Source organism: Zonotrichia leucophrys, chromosome 2 (assembly GCF_028769735.1).
Source record: "Zonotrichia leucophrys gambelii isolate GWCS_2022_RI chromosome 2, RI_Zleu_2.0, whole genome shotgun sequence".
NCBI classification, from domain to species: Eukaryota; Metazoa; Chordata; class Aves; order Passeriformes; family Passerellidae; genus Zonotrichia; species Zonotrichia leucophrys.
The window spans coordinates 48,189,190-48,203,341 of NC_088171.1; the positions used below are offsets into that span (position 1 = coordinate 48,189,190).

General features: G+C 42.7%; 1 protein-coding gene across 1 annotated transcript in view; it reads right to left on the reverse strand.

Annotated features, from left to right (window-relative positions):
• MATCAP2 (microtubule associated tyrosine carboxypeptidase 2) overlaps positions 1 to 8,385 on the reverse strand; it is a 28,086-nt gene extending 19,701 nt beyond the window's left edge. The window contains exons 1-2 of the mRNA XM_064704891.1: positions 8,187 to 8,385; positions 108 to 757 (exon numbers count right to left, since the gene is read on the reverse strand). Coding sequence (XP_064560961.1) covers positions 108 to 757; positions 8,187 to 8,211 — 675 coding nt within the window. The 5' untranslated portion in view covers positions 8,212 to 8,385. The remainder of the gene's footprint in view (positions 1 to 107; positions 758 to 8,186) is intronic.
• Positions 8,386 to 14,152: the final 5,767 nt, after the last annotated feature.

The following is a 14,152-nucleotide window of genomic DNA, read 5'->3' on the forward strand; positions in this document are numbered from 1 at the left end:
CACAGGGGAGAATAAGGAGAAATTACTTGCTACAAACAAAGCCAAATATCACGTAGGTGTAGGAAGAAATAATCAATGGAAATGGAGGGGACTAAAAGCAACTCTACCTGCTTAAGAAATCTGTCGGACGCATGGCTGTGCTTAGCTAACACATTTGGCAGAGCAGGGTTTTCATATTCAAACTGAGGGTTGTACGTGAAATCCGAGTCGAAAAACTTGACCTTCTCTTTCTCCACGTTGGACGGCTTGATCGCAGTCAGCAAACACAGCTTCTGCCCAGCGGCCTCGCCCTCCTGCCCGTGGCCTCTGGAGGCCGGGGCCTGCTTTGGCTTTGCGAGGCCCGAGTGCTTCTTAGCCCTGCTGCGGGGCCGGGCCGGCGGGGCCGGGGCGCTGCTGAGGGCGGCGGCCGCGGGGCCATTGCCGAGCAGCGGCGGCGGCTGCCGGGGCCCGCAGCGCCGCCCGGCCGGCAGCGACAGCGGCGCCCTCCCGCGGCTGCCCCGCGGGCTGCAGGGCCGCTTGGCGGCGGCTCGCCGGTGCTTCCTGTGGTGCGAGGCCGGCTGCTTCTGAGCGTGGTGCTTTTTCTCCTCTTTGCTCTGCAGAAGGACGTTGTAGCTGCTGGTTCCCGTTGTGAAAATGTCCTTAAGGATGCCAGAAGGAGGATGCTGGAGGCTGTTTTCATTGTTCAGGTTCAGTTTATGTACTTCCAGACTCAGGATTGATTTCCTAGAAAGCTCTGTCTTAGGCCAGTGAAGTTTTTCTGCGTTTAGAGGGGAAAAAAAAGGAAATAATGAGGACAAACTTGATTTTCATAAAGTGAAACTAATCTTAAGGACTCAAAACTGCAACATAAAGGAAACACAAAATGTCTTAACTGCAGTCATGTCACATTAATCTTGACTTCTCGGCATAGGGGAGAACTGAGTGTGTATATCACTTTTGAACAATTAGACTGGACTTGTGCCTGCATCTCCATGCATGTGAAAAACGCCAATCACTTGTTTTTAAAATTTTAAAAGTTTAATAGTAATAAAATGGTTATAAAATAGTAATACAATTAGAGTAATAATAATGGGGACAATTTGAATTAGGACAATATGAGACAATAGAGACAAAAAGTTATGGACGTCTGGGTACCTTTTTCTGGACAGCACAAGCCTGAAAAAGGATCCCCGTTAAAAAAGATTAACCCTTAAAAGCAACGGCCTGTTGCATATTCATACACCTCATACATGATGCAAAAATTCCATTCAAAGACAAGATTCTGTCTGGTCATGGTCAGCTTCTTCCTCTGAATCCGAACAGCGCCTTTGAGGCAGGAAGAAGTTCGTTTCTTCTGATAAGAGGGCAGTAAATTCTTTTTATCTGAAAGATTTAGGTGTCCTGTGGCTGCTACCTCACTGCAAGTCCTTTCTTTAAAAAAAGTATCCTACATAGCATAGTTTCTATGTTAACATCTTTTATATCCTAAAACTATATTTAACACACTACTTAAGAGAATTAATACAGAATTACTTTCTAACACAGCACATATAATATTCATTTTAATATTTGCAAAAAGCCAGTCATAAAATACATGCATTTTTCACAATGCACAACTACACTGCTGGCAGGTAAGAACTTAGTTGTTTAAAAAAAGACTACAGAACATTCATGAACATCTACTGCTACATTAACAAATGTATAGTTTTGAGCTGAGTGATTTTTATCATGCAAGGAAGGCTTTCTGTAAGGACAGAGAATAACTTAAAAAATAGGAAACTGCCTAGGAGCATGTGAGCAGTGTTTACAGTGCAGTCCCACAGGGATCTGTGCTGCGATACAAGCAGTCTGGTGTGATCTCATCTGCAAAATCTGATTCACAGAGTTTACTCTCAGAAAAGGGTGAGAACACTGGAAAGGGCCAGCCACTGTAAACAATTTTTGACAGTATATGGATAGTAATATATGTTTAAAAGACTTCAGTTTCATGTGTTAATACAGTTTCAGTCTTAATACAGACAATAAGCTATAATTGGAGAGGCAGGAGAGATCAGCTAGCTACACTCCTGAAAAGCCTTAAGACAATAGTGTGTGTTTTATCTAATCAAAGTTGTTCTACCATAACAAGACACCACCAGCTTTAAAAACACTTGAAAAGAAACATTATTAATCAGACTAAGTGCAAGAAGCAAATAAGGTTTCTTTAATTAGAGTGAACCATCCTTTCTTGCTCTGACCCCTGGCATAGCCTTTGGGGAAGACTGGTCCCTGGTGCAAACCGGCTGCACAGAAAAGTCATTGAGGATTAAAACTGAATTTAACATTTGTGCTGGCTTGTTAGAGAAGTGACCTCACTTCACTGGTTCTAACCCCTCCTCTTCCAGTTCTTTCCAGAACATTAGGTGAGCTGAAACTACACGTACAAATAAATTGTGCCACAGAGAAATATTTCCTACTTCTGTACCTAAAAAAAAAAAAGATTTACAGAACAGGAGATACGACTGTGGCATGATTAAAGCCTGCAAAAGGGATTTGAGCTTCATCCCCCAGTAATATGTAGTTGAACTGTAATTACTTTACATACAGTAATTATACTCTGAAGGTAATAGCAGCAAGAGATCATTAAATGCCTCCAAAGTGGAAAAAAAATCAACAGTGGCTTAATTTCGGATTTATTTTCACAGTAAAATTCAGTTTTGCTCCCAACATAAGCACCATGACAATGTATTTCATGCTGTTGGACCTCTGTCAGTTCCATATCAACCTGTGTTCCTGAGCTCTCCCGAACATCCTGCCCTAAAAACCAAAAAGACCAGAGATCCAGTTTGCATGAACATGTGATGAATGATCTGCAGCCAGGGTGTTTTCTCCACTGGAAAGAAGAGAGGTAGAAGCATTAGATTATTCCCCCTCACTAAAGCACGTGTATCCTATGCAAACTCAGTTTTCTTCCATCATAAGTCTCTGAATCCTTTTTCCATGCTTGGCACAGGAGCATGCTCCTTGGCATTCCTGTTCAAATTCTGTCAGATCATTCTCATCACATACGTGACAACCTGCCTACATGGCTTATCCTGCTCTCCCATGAGCTGTCATGGTGAGAAACCACAGTTCCCCATCACAAGGAGAACAACTTCAAACTAAATACATAAGAGAGATGCATTTTTTGGATAACAGAATGGGATGACCATGCTTCTATTCCTGGTCTTTGAGACTGACTTCAGACCTGTATCAACTGCTACAGTATAAGAATCCTTACTTTTAAGAAGGGTAAGTGAAAACTAAGGTTTCCAGAATGTCTGAACACATATTAAATTTCTGAGCATGTGGCTTTGCTTAGGTAGACAAAATTGGAGTTGGGAATTACACAGCTACTTCTTAAAATATAGACAAAGAAATAACATGATACCAGAGGTATTAATGTTTCACCTTCTCTATTAACCAGCTCTTAAAAGCCACAAAGAATACAGAAGCCTTAAATTGCTGCTGTAATGGAACAATTAGAACTAATATCACACAAGTATCTAACAAATGATAAATAAAAAAGAAATTTAATTCAAGGAAACAACTCAAGATGACCTTAAACTACCCATTCCCTCCCTCCCCCAAAGCTTGTGTCAATCTAATACCAAAAACCCGTGACAGCAAGCTGTTAGAGCTAAGAGGTACAGCTGGCCAGTAATAAATGCTTTTGTATGTAGACAATCACTGAACACCCTAAGTCAGAATTCTCCTGGAAGTGTCACAAATGGTGGCTGAGTGCTGAACATGCACTGGCAGGTTTCACATGCACATGGCTGATATCAAAAATAGTTGTTCCCAATCTGTAGTTACTCTATAAGCGCAATCTCGTAGCAAAGTGATTTTTCAGCTGCCAAACTAAGGGTGGATGTCCTTATTTTTCTTCTGACTAAAGGATACTGTTCCATGCCTATTTGTGCTTGAAACCTATAATCAACAGGTAATCTGGCACATTTGAAATGTTATAATTGATAGCAAAGCAGTTTTCACAGAAGTCATTTAACTGCTATTCTAGAATTTTCTATAGGTCTTCTGAACATCATTACCAAATAAATGAGAAAAAAAAAATTGAGACTATGTCAAAATCATGTTGCAAAGCACCAAATTTAAAATTCTTTCTCTAGTACATTTGTTTAAGCTATAACATATTTTGAACTCACATCTGTAAATCAGACAGCATCAACCAAATTAAGAATATACTGTCTTCTAGTAAACTTGACTTACTACATCCAAGGGTTTCCAATTATTAGCAATGTCTGGTGATTGAAAAAGAGGTCTAGTATTCTGAATATAAAACAAATTCATTGCACAAAAATTCACTGCCTCTGGAAAACCTGCTTGAGTATTACAAAAAGTACTGAGATACTGTGCTGTTATAAAGTAGCCAGTTGAGGTGGATTATCAACCCAGATTAATTGCATGGATTGCTTAGCAGTGATTCCCAGCTTTTAAATTCTGGATACCATTGGACAGATTATTTCTAAAAGATATGAAAAAGGGAAATTGAAAACCACAATGCTACCCTGCATACCAGAATACAGATATCACACTACAGATCCCATAGGTTTTATCTTTTGTATTTCATCTACATGTGCTACATGTGTTCTGAGAAGTACAAATCTGAATTTCCTGACTTGACTTACTTCTGTTTTTCCAGTAGAAAACTGTCAAAGAACATATGCCCCGGGCTCTAGTTACCTTTGAGAACCTCCCTCATGTAATTTATGTACCAGGATTCTTTTCATTGTTCTCACCTCCTAACATTCAGTAGTCACAAAGGCACAAGCCTTTCAGCAATCAAAAAAAAAACCCCAAAACCCACAGCAAAACTAATACAGTCTCTTCCTAAAAAATTCTCTCCATCCTGTTTACTTCCATTTATTTCTATCTTGTTCCTTTCTGCAACAACACTAATAAAAACATGGTCCTAGAGACACAGGTGAAATATTACATGCAACAATCTGCCTCATTGGGAGTGCAATGTGATGGCAAGGGATGAGCAAAGAGGGGACAGAAGGGCTACCTGTCCCTGTTTTGTCATAATTAGGGTACCGAAAAACAGAAAACCTTCCTGTTAATGGCAACTTGGTCTGGTCTTGGGCTTAAAAAGTAGATCTCTACCACTCTTGAGTGCAATGGTGTTCAATGTCTGCAGTCCCATAAGCTGGGCTATCAGGGCAGCCAGCCAGCCAAAGGCAACCACCCCTGTGAGTCTAAAGAATCTCACAAGAGACCAGGTTGTGCCCTAGCCAAAATCCCATCATTGTCAAGAGATCAGTTGGAACTGGCAGTACTGGACTTACTCCATCCTGCAGACACAAGTGCACTACGTGTCACAGAACAATTCAAAATACCACAGGCTTCATTTTGCAGAAAGAGGAGTTTTATCTGTAACTTCCATTTATACACAGGTAGCCATTCCAGTGGCACAGCAGTACAGGAAAAGGGGTGGAGCCCATGAGTGCTAACAGAGAATATGTGGGAACCACAAATTTCACGACAATTCTGCACTTATGAAACACATTCTATGTATAAATTGTATCCCAGTCACTAGCCTGGAGCCTTGCATCACTGCAGACACTGCCTAATCTTGTCAGAGGTTATTTGTTAGAATAAAATGTTAGATTTTTATGCTATATTTAGGAGCCAGGTCATATTATTGGTCTCTGTCCTTTAGAAACTGATGGATTGAGCTAATAAGTCAATAATATGCATAGTAAAATCCCAGTGTAAGCATTTTTCTAGCCTTTGGAGTGTGTTGTATAAATAATACCTTCCTCTAGACTACAGCAACTACTATCCAAGCAGCTTCTTAAATACCTGTTCCATAGGTGGAATGAGGTTAATGACAGGTATTTGTGGCACGGATATCTCTGTCTGGCCAGCCTGGCTCTAAAATAGCAGAGAGCTCCTGCAGTTTTCGAGCTGCTGTCACTCAGGTTATATATGCACAGTGAGCAAATCCTGTCCAAACTGCACTAAGGTGCTTAGCAAACATGTTCATGGAGAACTTCCTCCTATCCTTGGGATGTAATGGTCTGAGCCACTACTTCTGTTTTTAAGATTACCATTACCATGTTAGAATATGGCTGAGTTTCTTTTTGCTCAAAATCAGAAATCATTTCAAGGCTGACTTGAATTTTTAAATTTATAGGAATGCAAACAATGTATGTGATCTATTTACAAGCAATAGTTAAGTTTGAAACTGTGAGATGAGAAGGAACCACACAGATGTGACAAGTAAGATTCTTCCTTTGACACACTGTGCAAAGGTACATTACATTACAAAGAAATGTTTATCTCCAATATTCAGAAAATTTGAATAGATTCACAACACCCTGTGGTTTATGGGCTCTATACTGTATGGTTTGTCTGTGCAGAGGGTTATAGAAAGAATATTCAGAAAAAAAGCAGGCAACATAAAGTGTTGTATATGAACCTATAATGTTCCACTGCCTCTCAAACACTACAGGCTTGTATTTGTGGCATAACTGAATCTTCCCACAATCCTATACTCTATTTCCTCACCACTGGAAACCCTTTTAAGGTTTAAAAACACTCCAGTTTTCAACAGAAGCTGTCAGGCAACTTGAACTAGAATGCACTGGAAGCTCCGTCTATGATTGAACATGGATTAACAGCAGAATTAGGCAATGAGTTTCTGTAAAAACACTGACATTGAGTTACTTTCTATTTTCACAAGCATCTTAGTTATTAACTAGAGTCTGTATGATATTGGGAACTTTTACATTTAACCTAAGACTCTTTTTTTTTTCCCTCACCCAAAAATATCCACCTATTTACTTTTCTCCTGTAAAGGTGTTATCTGTCATCCAGCTTTTAATTCTTAGCTTCAAAACCAAGGGCAGGTTTCAGCTAGCAGCTAACTTGTATATCTGATTAATTAGCTGTCAGTGTTCATAAGTAACTATGCATTTTTAGGGATGACTGGCAGTTTGGATTTTCTTCTTTAAAATGACAATGCTATTTGAGATGTACTCTTTCTACCCCCCCCAAAAAAAAAAATACTCACTTGCATGCAGTTTCCTGCACGTTTACTTCAATATTGAAATACAATATTATGTAACTGACTCCAAATTTGGGCCCTTCAAATTAAATTACATGGGCACAGTAATAATCAATAAAAGGGAAGACTTGGCTCTAATGAAATCAAACAACAAACTCCTACTGATGTAATAAACTCAGGATTATAATCACAGAACACTGATTTCATCCGGTGCAGAAAGACCTGCACAGGATGAAACTCTCATCCAAGCAGGTCTCTGGCTTCTTCTGCAATACAGGTGCAGTCAGGAATATTTGATGGAAGGATATGGACTAAAAATAACTACTGTTCACAAAATCTCATCCTTTCAGATTGCAGTGGCTATTGCGTATCTCCAGGGTTGCTCTGATCGATCCCATGGAACTTTATTTCTGTTCCCATTATCAGGAGTAACACTCTAGTCATATCCATGCACAGATGGAACAGCATATCAATTATGCAGAGAAAGAGTAGCTGTGAGAGATCTTAGTTGTGATTGCAAGGGTATTGAATGAGGGCACACCAAAACACCTCCAGCAGATTTCTTGTAGACAGATTTCCCTGTGGAAAAGTAACATTGGCTTGAGCCAGCTGAAGAAATGACACAAGAAAGGATGTCAAATTTAAACAAGGAAAACATCTGTTTTCAAGCAGCAACAGTATGTACACAGCACAAGAAGCCGGTTTTGTGTGGCACCACGTACCTGTCCACATTATCGTTATACAGTCATAACAGAGGTTTGCATACACACATCCTATAAGGATTTGTTAACTTCTCTGAGAACACAGCAAAGGGCAGAGCCAAAACGCGTAAGCACCAGATATAACCAGCAGTTTTAGTGGCATTCTCCCTTGCATAGTCTGTCCCTCGCTCCAGCGGAGCGGGTGTCACCCCCGCACTCCTCGGCATCGCAGGGCAGGGCCCGCGAGTGACACCCTCACTCCCATCCACCGGGGGGGCTCCTGCTGCTGGAGCCAGGCAGGTGTGGAGCCCTTTCCCGTCCCCAGGGAACACCCCACCGACACCCGCGGCGCCGCCCGGGCGATGCATGCTCGCTGGGCGGGGAAGCGCTGGCGGCCAGCCGGCTGCCCCGGGCGCGGCGGGGACCGCGCCACTCCCGCTCCCGCTCCCGCTGCTCACCGGTGACACAGATGGACTCCAGCATGGTGCTCCGCCGGGCAGCGCCGCCGCTCTGCCCCGCCGGCTGCCCCCCGCGTGGCGGGCTCCCGGCTCCCAGGCGGGGAGCCCAGAGGGGAGGCGGCGGGGAGGCAGCGCCCGGCGCCGCGGGATGCGCCCGCCTCGCCGCCTCGGCGGATCCGGGGAGCGCGGCTGGCCCCGGGCCGGCAGGCGGGAGCCGCGCCGGCAGAGCCCCCGCCCGCCCGCCTCTGCGGACTACAAGTCCCGGCGGGCTCCGCGAGGCCCGAGCGCTGGAGGGGGGCCGGGCGCAGACGCGCTGCACTCTGGGATCTGTAGTGCAGCTGTCGGTGTCCCGGCGTGCCACCCCGCCGACGCCCCCCGGGAACACCAGCGCTCTGTATCCCACCGGCACGGCTGGTCCCAGGTGTCAGCAGCATAGGCGAGGCTTCAGTGCCATCCTCTGCAGGAATCTAGCGAGCATCACTCACGCACAGACCAGGGCTGCAGTCCTCTGATAATCATCAGCTACCATCATCGCTGCAATTGGTAATAGTTGGTGTGATTGGTAATTATCTGCTGGATCTGTGGCAGGCAGGGGAAGGACTGCATGGGACAAGGGTGCTTTGCAGGACATGTGCCATCCTGGGAGACGGGTCTTGTGCTTGGGAATGTCCCATGTAACAAGAAGGGAGGAATTGCATCAGGGCAACGGTTTAGGGCTGTAACTGATGGTTATCATACACTGATAAGTAGTAAATAGAATTTAAAGTAGAAGACAGACTTTATATTACACCCTCCTGTCACCTTACTTGTTGTGCAATCTGTTGCTTTGCTTGTGAAACCTTTCACTCCTTGAAATACAATCTGTGCGTTTTAAAAATGAACATCAAATAGGAACAAGTTATTTTATCTTAGCAATCGTGGTTGTGTAACCCATTAATGTAGGCATGGTGTAGGAAGATTCTGTACTTTTCATGTAGGCTTAAGGTGACTACTGAAGTCAGATTACACATCAATACATTTCACTGTGTTAATAATGCGTTTACTTTTCTTAAATGGTCAACATTTATTGGAGAGAGCAATTTAATTGAAAGTGACTTACCAGCACAATAGTACTTAACACAGATTAGGGGAGTGATCTCCCAAGGAGAAGAGAGCTGGGAAGTTGTGTGGTGCTTTAGCTGAGTATCTTAAATATTTGCCATCTCATCAATAAATTCGTACCTGCAATGTGCTCTACACAGAGATTCCCTCCATACAGCACTGTCCAGTAACACCTGGCTGTATCATCAGGTAGCAGTGGAGGAAATTCTACAGATCACAGCTTGTTGATACTTCAGAGATACCCCTTCTGCCTCCTATCTGGAAACATTTCAGAGATTTGTGAATCCTTCGTAGACAGACATGAATACTTGCAAGTATGCAATCCTGAGACTGAGTAAACACTGCTCAGATAGCTCTGTCCGCTTTCATGTCAATCTTCACAGGCAATTATTAAAAAAAAAAAAAACCAAAAATAAGGGTTTAAAGCAAATATTTTCATTTTATTTTTTATTGCCTCACACACAGTCAAACCCAGGTACTCTTAAGACCAGCTATGAAAAGACTGAGGTGTCATTTTTCTCAGTTGGCTAATGAGGAGCCAGTGCTGAAACACACTTCTACCAGCTGACAAATTTGATGTCTCTTTTAACTTAAATTCTTTGAAGATCCAAAAACATATATGCTCTGTCAACATGTCCAAGTTTCACCTAAAATACCCTCTAAACTATTTTGCTGACAATATCGCATCTGGAACTTGCAGGCTTGTCTCCAAATCTCAAATTGCAGGAACTGAATAAACACTTTTAAATTTAGAGAGACAAAGCTATCCCTAATGGGTTAGAATTTGCTTGTGATACATGGCAATTACAGGAAAAAAACCCCAAAAACCAGTGAATCTGTTCAAGCACTAAAAATAATTAGCACAGCTGATGAAGAAATGATAGACAACTTCTAAAATATAATGTCAATGTACCATTTTAATGAAACTTCCCAGCAGTTTAGCTGCATAGACCCTAATTCTCCATCTAGAGGTGCTATTTTATATATACTTGGATGCCATAGCAATGAAATTAGTAACTAACTGGCTATCATTGTGTATTTTACACATCTACCTCCTCTCCCTGCTCCTTTCAGTGGATGCCTTCTCTCCAGCTCTCTCATCTCCTGCCTGCTTCTCCCTGGTGTCCTTTTTCCATGACTGTTTGGGTAGTCAGTCACCCCTGAATCTGCTGCCTCCACTTTGTTTTTTTCTCCTTCCCCACTAGCCTTTTCCTTTGCGGGATGGCGTGAAGGTTTTTTTAGGTCATACTAGCTCCTGGCTGTAGCAAGAGGATGCCAAAAGCAATAGCAGCAGAAGGCACAGAGGAGGGATGCTAAAGGGCCACCTGTCCCAGCTTTCTGCTTCATCTACGAGCAAGCTTTGTCACATTTGCTGATGAAAAGCATAACATGGAAAGGTCAGCTGAAAAAAACATTACTGAATACCTCATGACAAAAATGCTGCACACACACATATATAATTATATAATTTATATATATATATATATACACATATATATGTATAATGTACCTTTAGCAGTTCTGACCTTAAAGACATCTTATCTTGCAAGTCTGTCTGAAAAGACAGCAGGGAAAAAGACAAGCTATTCTGTCATGAAAAAATTTCTGGAGGCTATCAGTGCAGCTGGCACTTGTAGCAAGATGAGGGAACATAGGGACAAATTGTGATGTTTAGATGAGCCACACTTTGGAATACAGCTTAAATTACACAGTTCCATAGTCCAAATGGATCTATACCCATTGTTACGAGCCAGAATTAAAGAGGACATGCATCTTGTATTTCAGCTTTAACGGAACATTACTTCCAGATAATTTCGGATTTACGTGGTCATGTCTTCAGAGGTTATGTCATAGTCACTTGATCAAAGACACTGCAATGTCTTGCACACAGAGGAGTATCTTTATAGGAATATTAGCATCAACAAGCTCTGCAATGTGTACAGTTTGGAAGAGCAGTGACACACATTTTATTGATCTCTGTCAGAAGCTAACACTGCAAAATTCCAACACATACACACATATAAAAATGCACATACATATAGATGCATATAAAAATATATATGTGTATATTTGCATTTAGATTTTTTATATATATATATATATATACGTACACATGCTTGTTTTAACATTGGTTTTATTTGGTTCCTCCCTCATATTCACACCATCTTTCCACCACTTCGCTATGACAACAAAGAATCACTGATGAACTATGAAAGCTGAGAACGAGAGTCCTTAACTAACTCTGCCTAATTTGGCACAGCTTGAGGCCCTTCAGAGTGGGAAGGTCAGCCTTCCCTCCCCACTCAATGACTTAGCTGGCTGAGTATCTCCTGACCAAACAATTTCACTGACCAAGTGACTCCAACTTACTGTCCTTCCAGACATATTCTTTCTAGAAGCTCCTTCAGAAGTGTCTGACATTGCCTTCTGATTCCAGCTGGGTCCTACACTCCTGGTACACAGCAAATGCAGCACATGCTTGTGGGAGCTGCTTACTCATAGACTTATTCAATGGGAGTGCTATTTTAAGATGCACAACTTGATACAGCTCCAGTATTCAGATTGATTTATCCACTGAATTTGTTCACACTTTATGCTAAGGAAGCTCAAAACCCTACACTCAATGCAAGAAGGGCAAACAAAACATAGGCAAATCTTGCAGTAAAGTACAGAGAAGTGAAAGCAATGTAAGATCCCTGTGATGTGAACCTATGAGTGCACCTGACTGTTGTCTGCTATCACATGAGGAAAGAAATCTAAGATGTCTATTGTACACTCACAAATGCACTTATACCTACTAATGAAAGAGGCTGCTTTCCTATGGCAGAGAAGTGGCTTACAAAAATATAACAGTCACAGTAAAGCATTCAACTCCTTCAGTATGGACTGATGGACCAACTCACCCCTCTTGACCTTTCCTCCTCTAACGGTCTGTCCGCTTGTGCAGCAATGCCTTGTCGCTGCAGGGGTCCCTCTCAGAAAGGCAGGGTGCTGCCTTTGGCAGGGGCACGCAGGGCTGGCAGGCAGCACTGGCACGCAGCCGAGCACAAGCTGCCTGCTGAACTGCAAACACCAGCAGATGAATCACAGGTGCCCTGCTGTGGCAACACAAATAACAGGTCAGGCAGCACAAGACAATCTGCCCCGTCCTGGTTCTGGCTGAGCTAGAGTTAATTTTCTTCACAGTGGCTGGTGTGGGGCTGTGTTTTGGATTTGTGCTGAACACATGGTTGATAATATAGAGAGGTTTTGTTATTGCTGAGCTGAGCTCACACAGCCGAGACCTTTTCTGCTTTTCCCACTGCCATGCTGGACAGGAAATGCATGGGAGATTGGGAGGAGATGGAACCAGGACTGGTGACCCAAACTGACCAAAGGGACATTCCAGACCATGTGACATCATGCTCAGTATATAAACTGGAGGGAAGAAGGAGGAAGAGGGGGATGTTTGGAGTGATAGTATTTGTCTGTTCAAGTCACTGCTATGTGTGGTGGGCCCCTGCTCTCTTGGAGATGGCTGGACACCTGCCTGCCCATGGGAAGCACTGAATTAATCCCTGGTTTTGCTTTGCTTGTGTGTGCAGCTTTTGATTTTTCTATCAAGCTGCCTTTATCTCAACCCACAAGTTTTTCTAGCTTTTACACTTCCCATTTTCTCCCTGATCCCACTAGTGGAGGAGTGAGTGACCAGCTGCATGGGGCTTGGCTGCTGACTGGGATTAAACCAGAGGCCACAAAAAGTGACAATCTATTACACATTTGTACTTTGTGCCTTTTGAAGTTGGTCAACTCTTTTGTGGTGCTGGGATAATTTCAGTTGAAAAGCAAAGTTTTCCTAGTAGTGCATCATTGTTTTTGGCTTCTCAGGTGAGCAATTCACTTATTTCTTAACCAACCTGAAAAAAACACCATGCTCCTCTCTCTATTGCCATTCACTTTCTTATCTTTTCCTCTTCCACTTTGTTTATTTGATCCCCTATTTTTTGCTAGTCCAAGCTATACAACAGACTTATAAAACGAGAAGGGGATATCCAACAAACACAAAACACCTCCTTAGCAGATTTTTACAAGAAACAAACTTACTATTTGTGCAGTAGTAAGTGTGAGTACATGGAGTTTTGGAGGCATCTCTCACATGCTGGGCCCAGCACCCTCCTGCAGCAGGAGCTCCAGTGCAGGGAGCAGGGGACCCTTCCAGCTAACATTAGGGGGCAGTGATGCAATAGCTGTGGAAAGAGTGATGAGTTACTTCTTCATCAAAGCATTTCATTTAATGGGACATCCAGATTCTCATAGTTAGGACAGGATTTGTAAAGCAGAAGGGACTTCCCCTGGCCTGGAAAAGGTGGTCTTCTGGTAAAACCTGTTTTCAAGGAGAAACACTGACTCAGTGAGGGGCAGAACCCAAGGTATAAACTCATTCTCTTTTTCCAAGTACGTGCCTGGCACTGCTATTGAGCTTTACTTTGCAGATTCCCACATAGTTTATGAGGTTAAATGGGGCTATAAAACAGCTGAGGCTATTTTATTTATTCTGTGAATAATAACACCTTCCAAGTGATATCAGTGACAAATTCAGCCAATGGAAAGTGTTCAGTAGTGTTGGGGAAAAGAGTAAACCAAACCAGAGGTATTTTCAGACTTCATTCACCTCCACCTCCTCACTGTTTTTGGAGATTCCCTGGCTACCTCCGCATCATGGTGTTAGTAGAGTCCCAGAGTTGGAGCTGCAGCATCTCTGAGATGGGGACAGAGCAGGGCAAACACTGTCTTACCTTGTTACAGAACTGCCAAGTTCAAAAGAGATTTTTTGATTGGACATATAAGAAAATAAGGTGCCCATACCAACCTGGTTGCAAACAGCT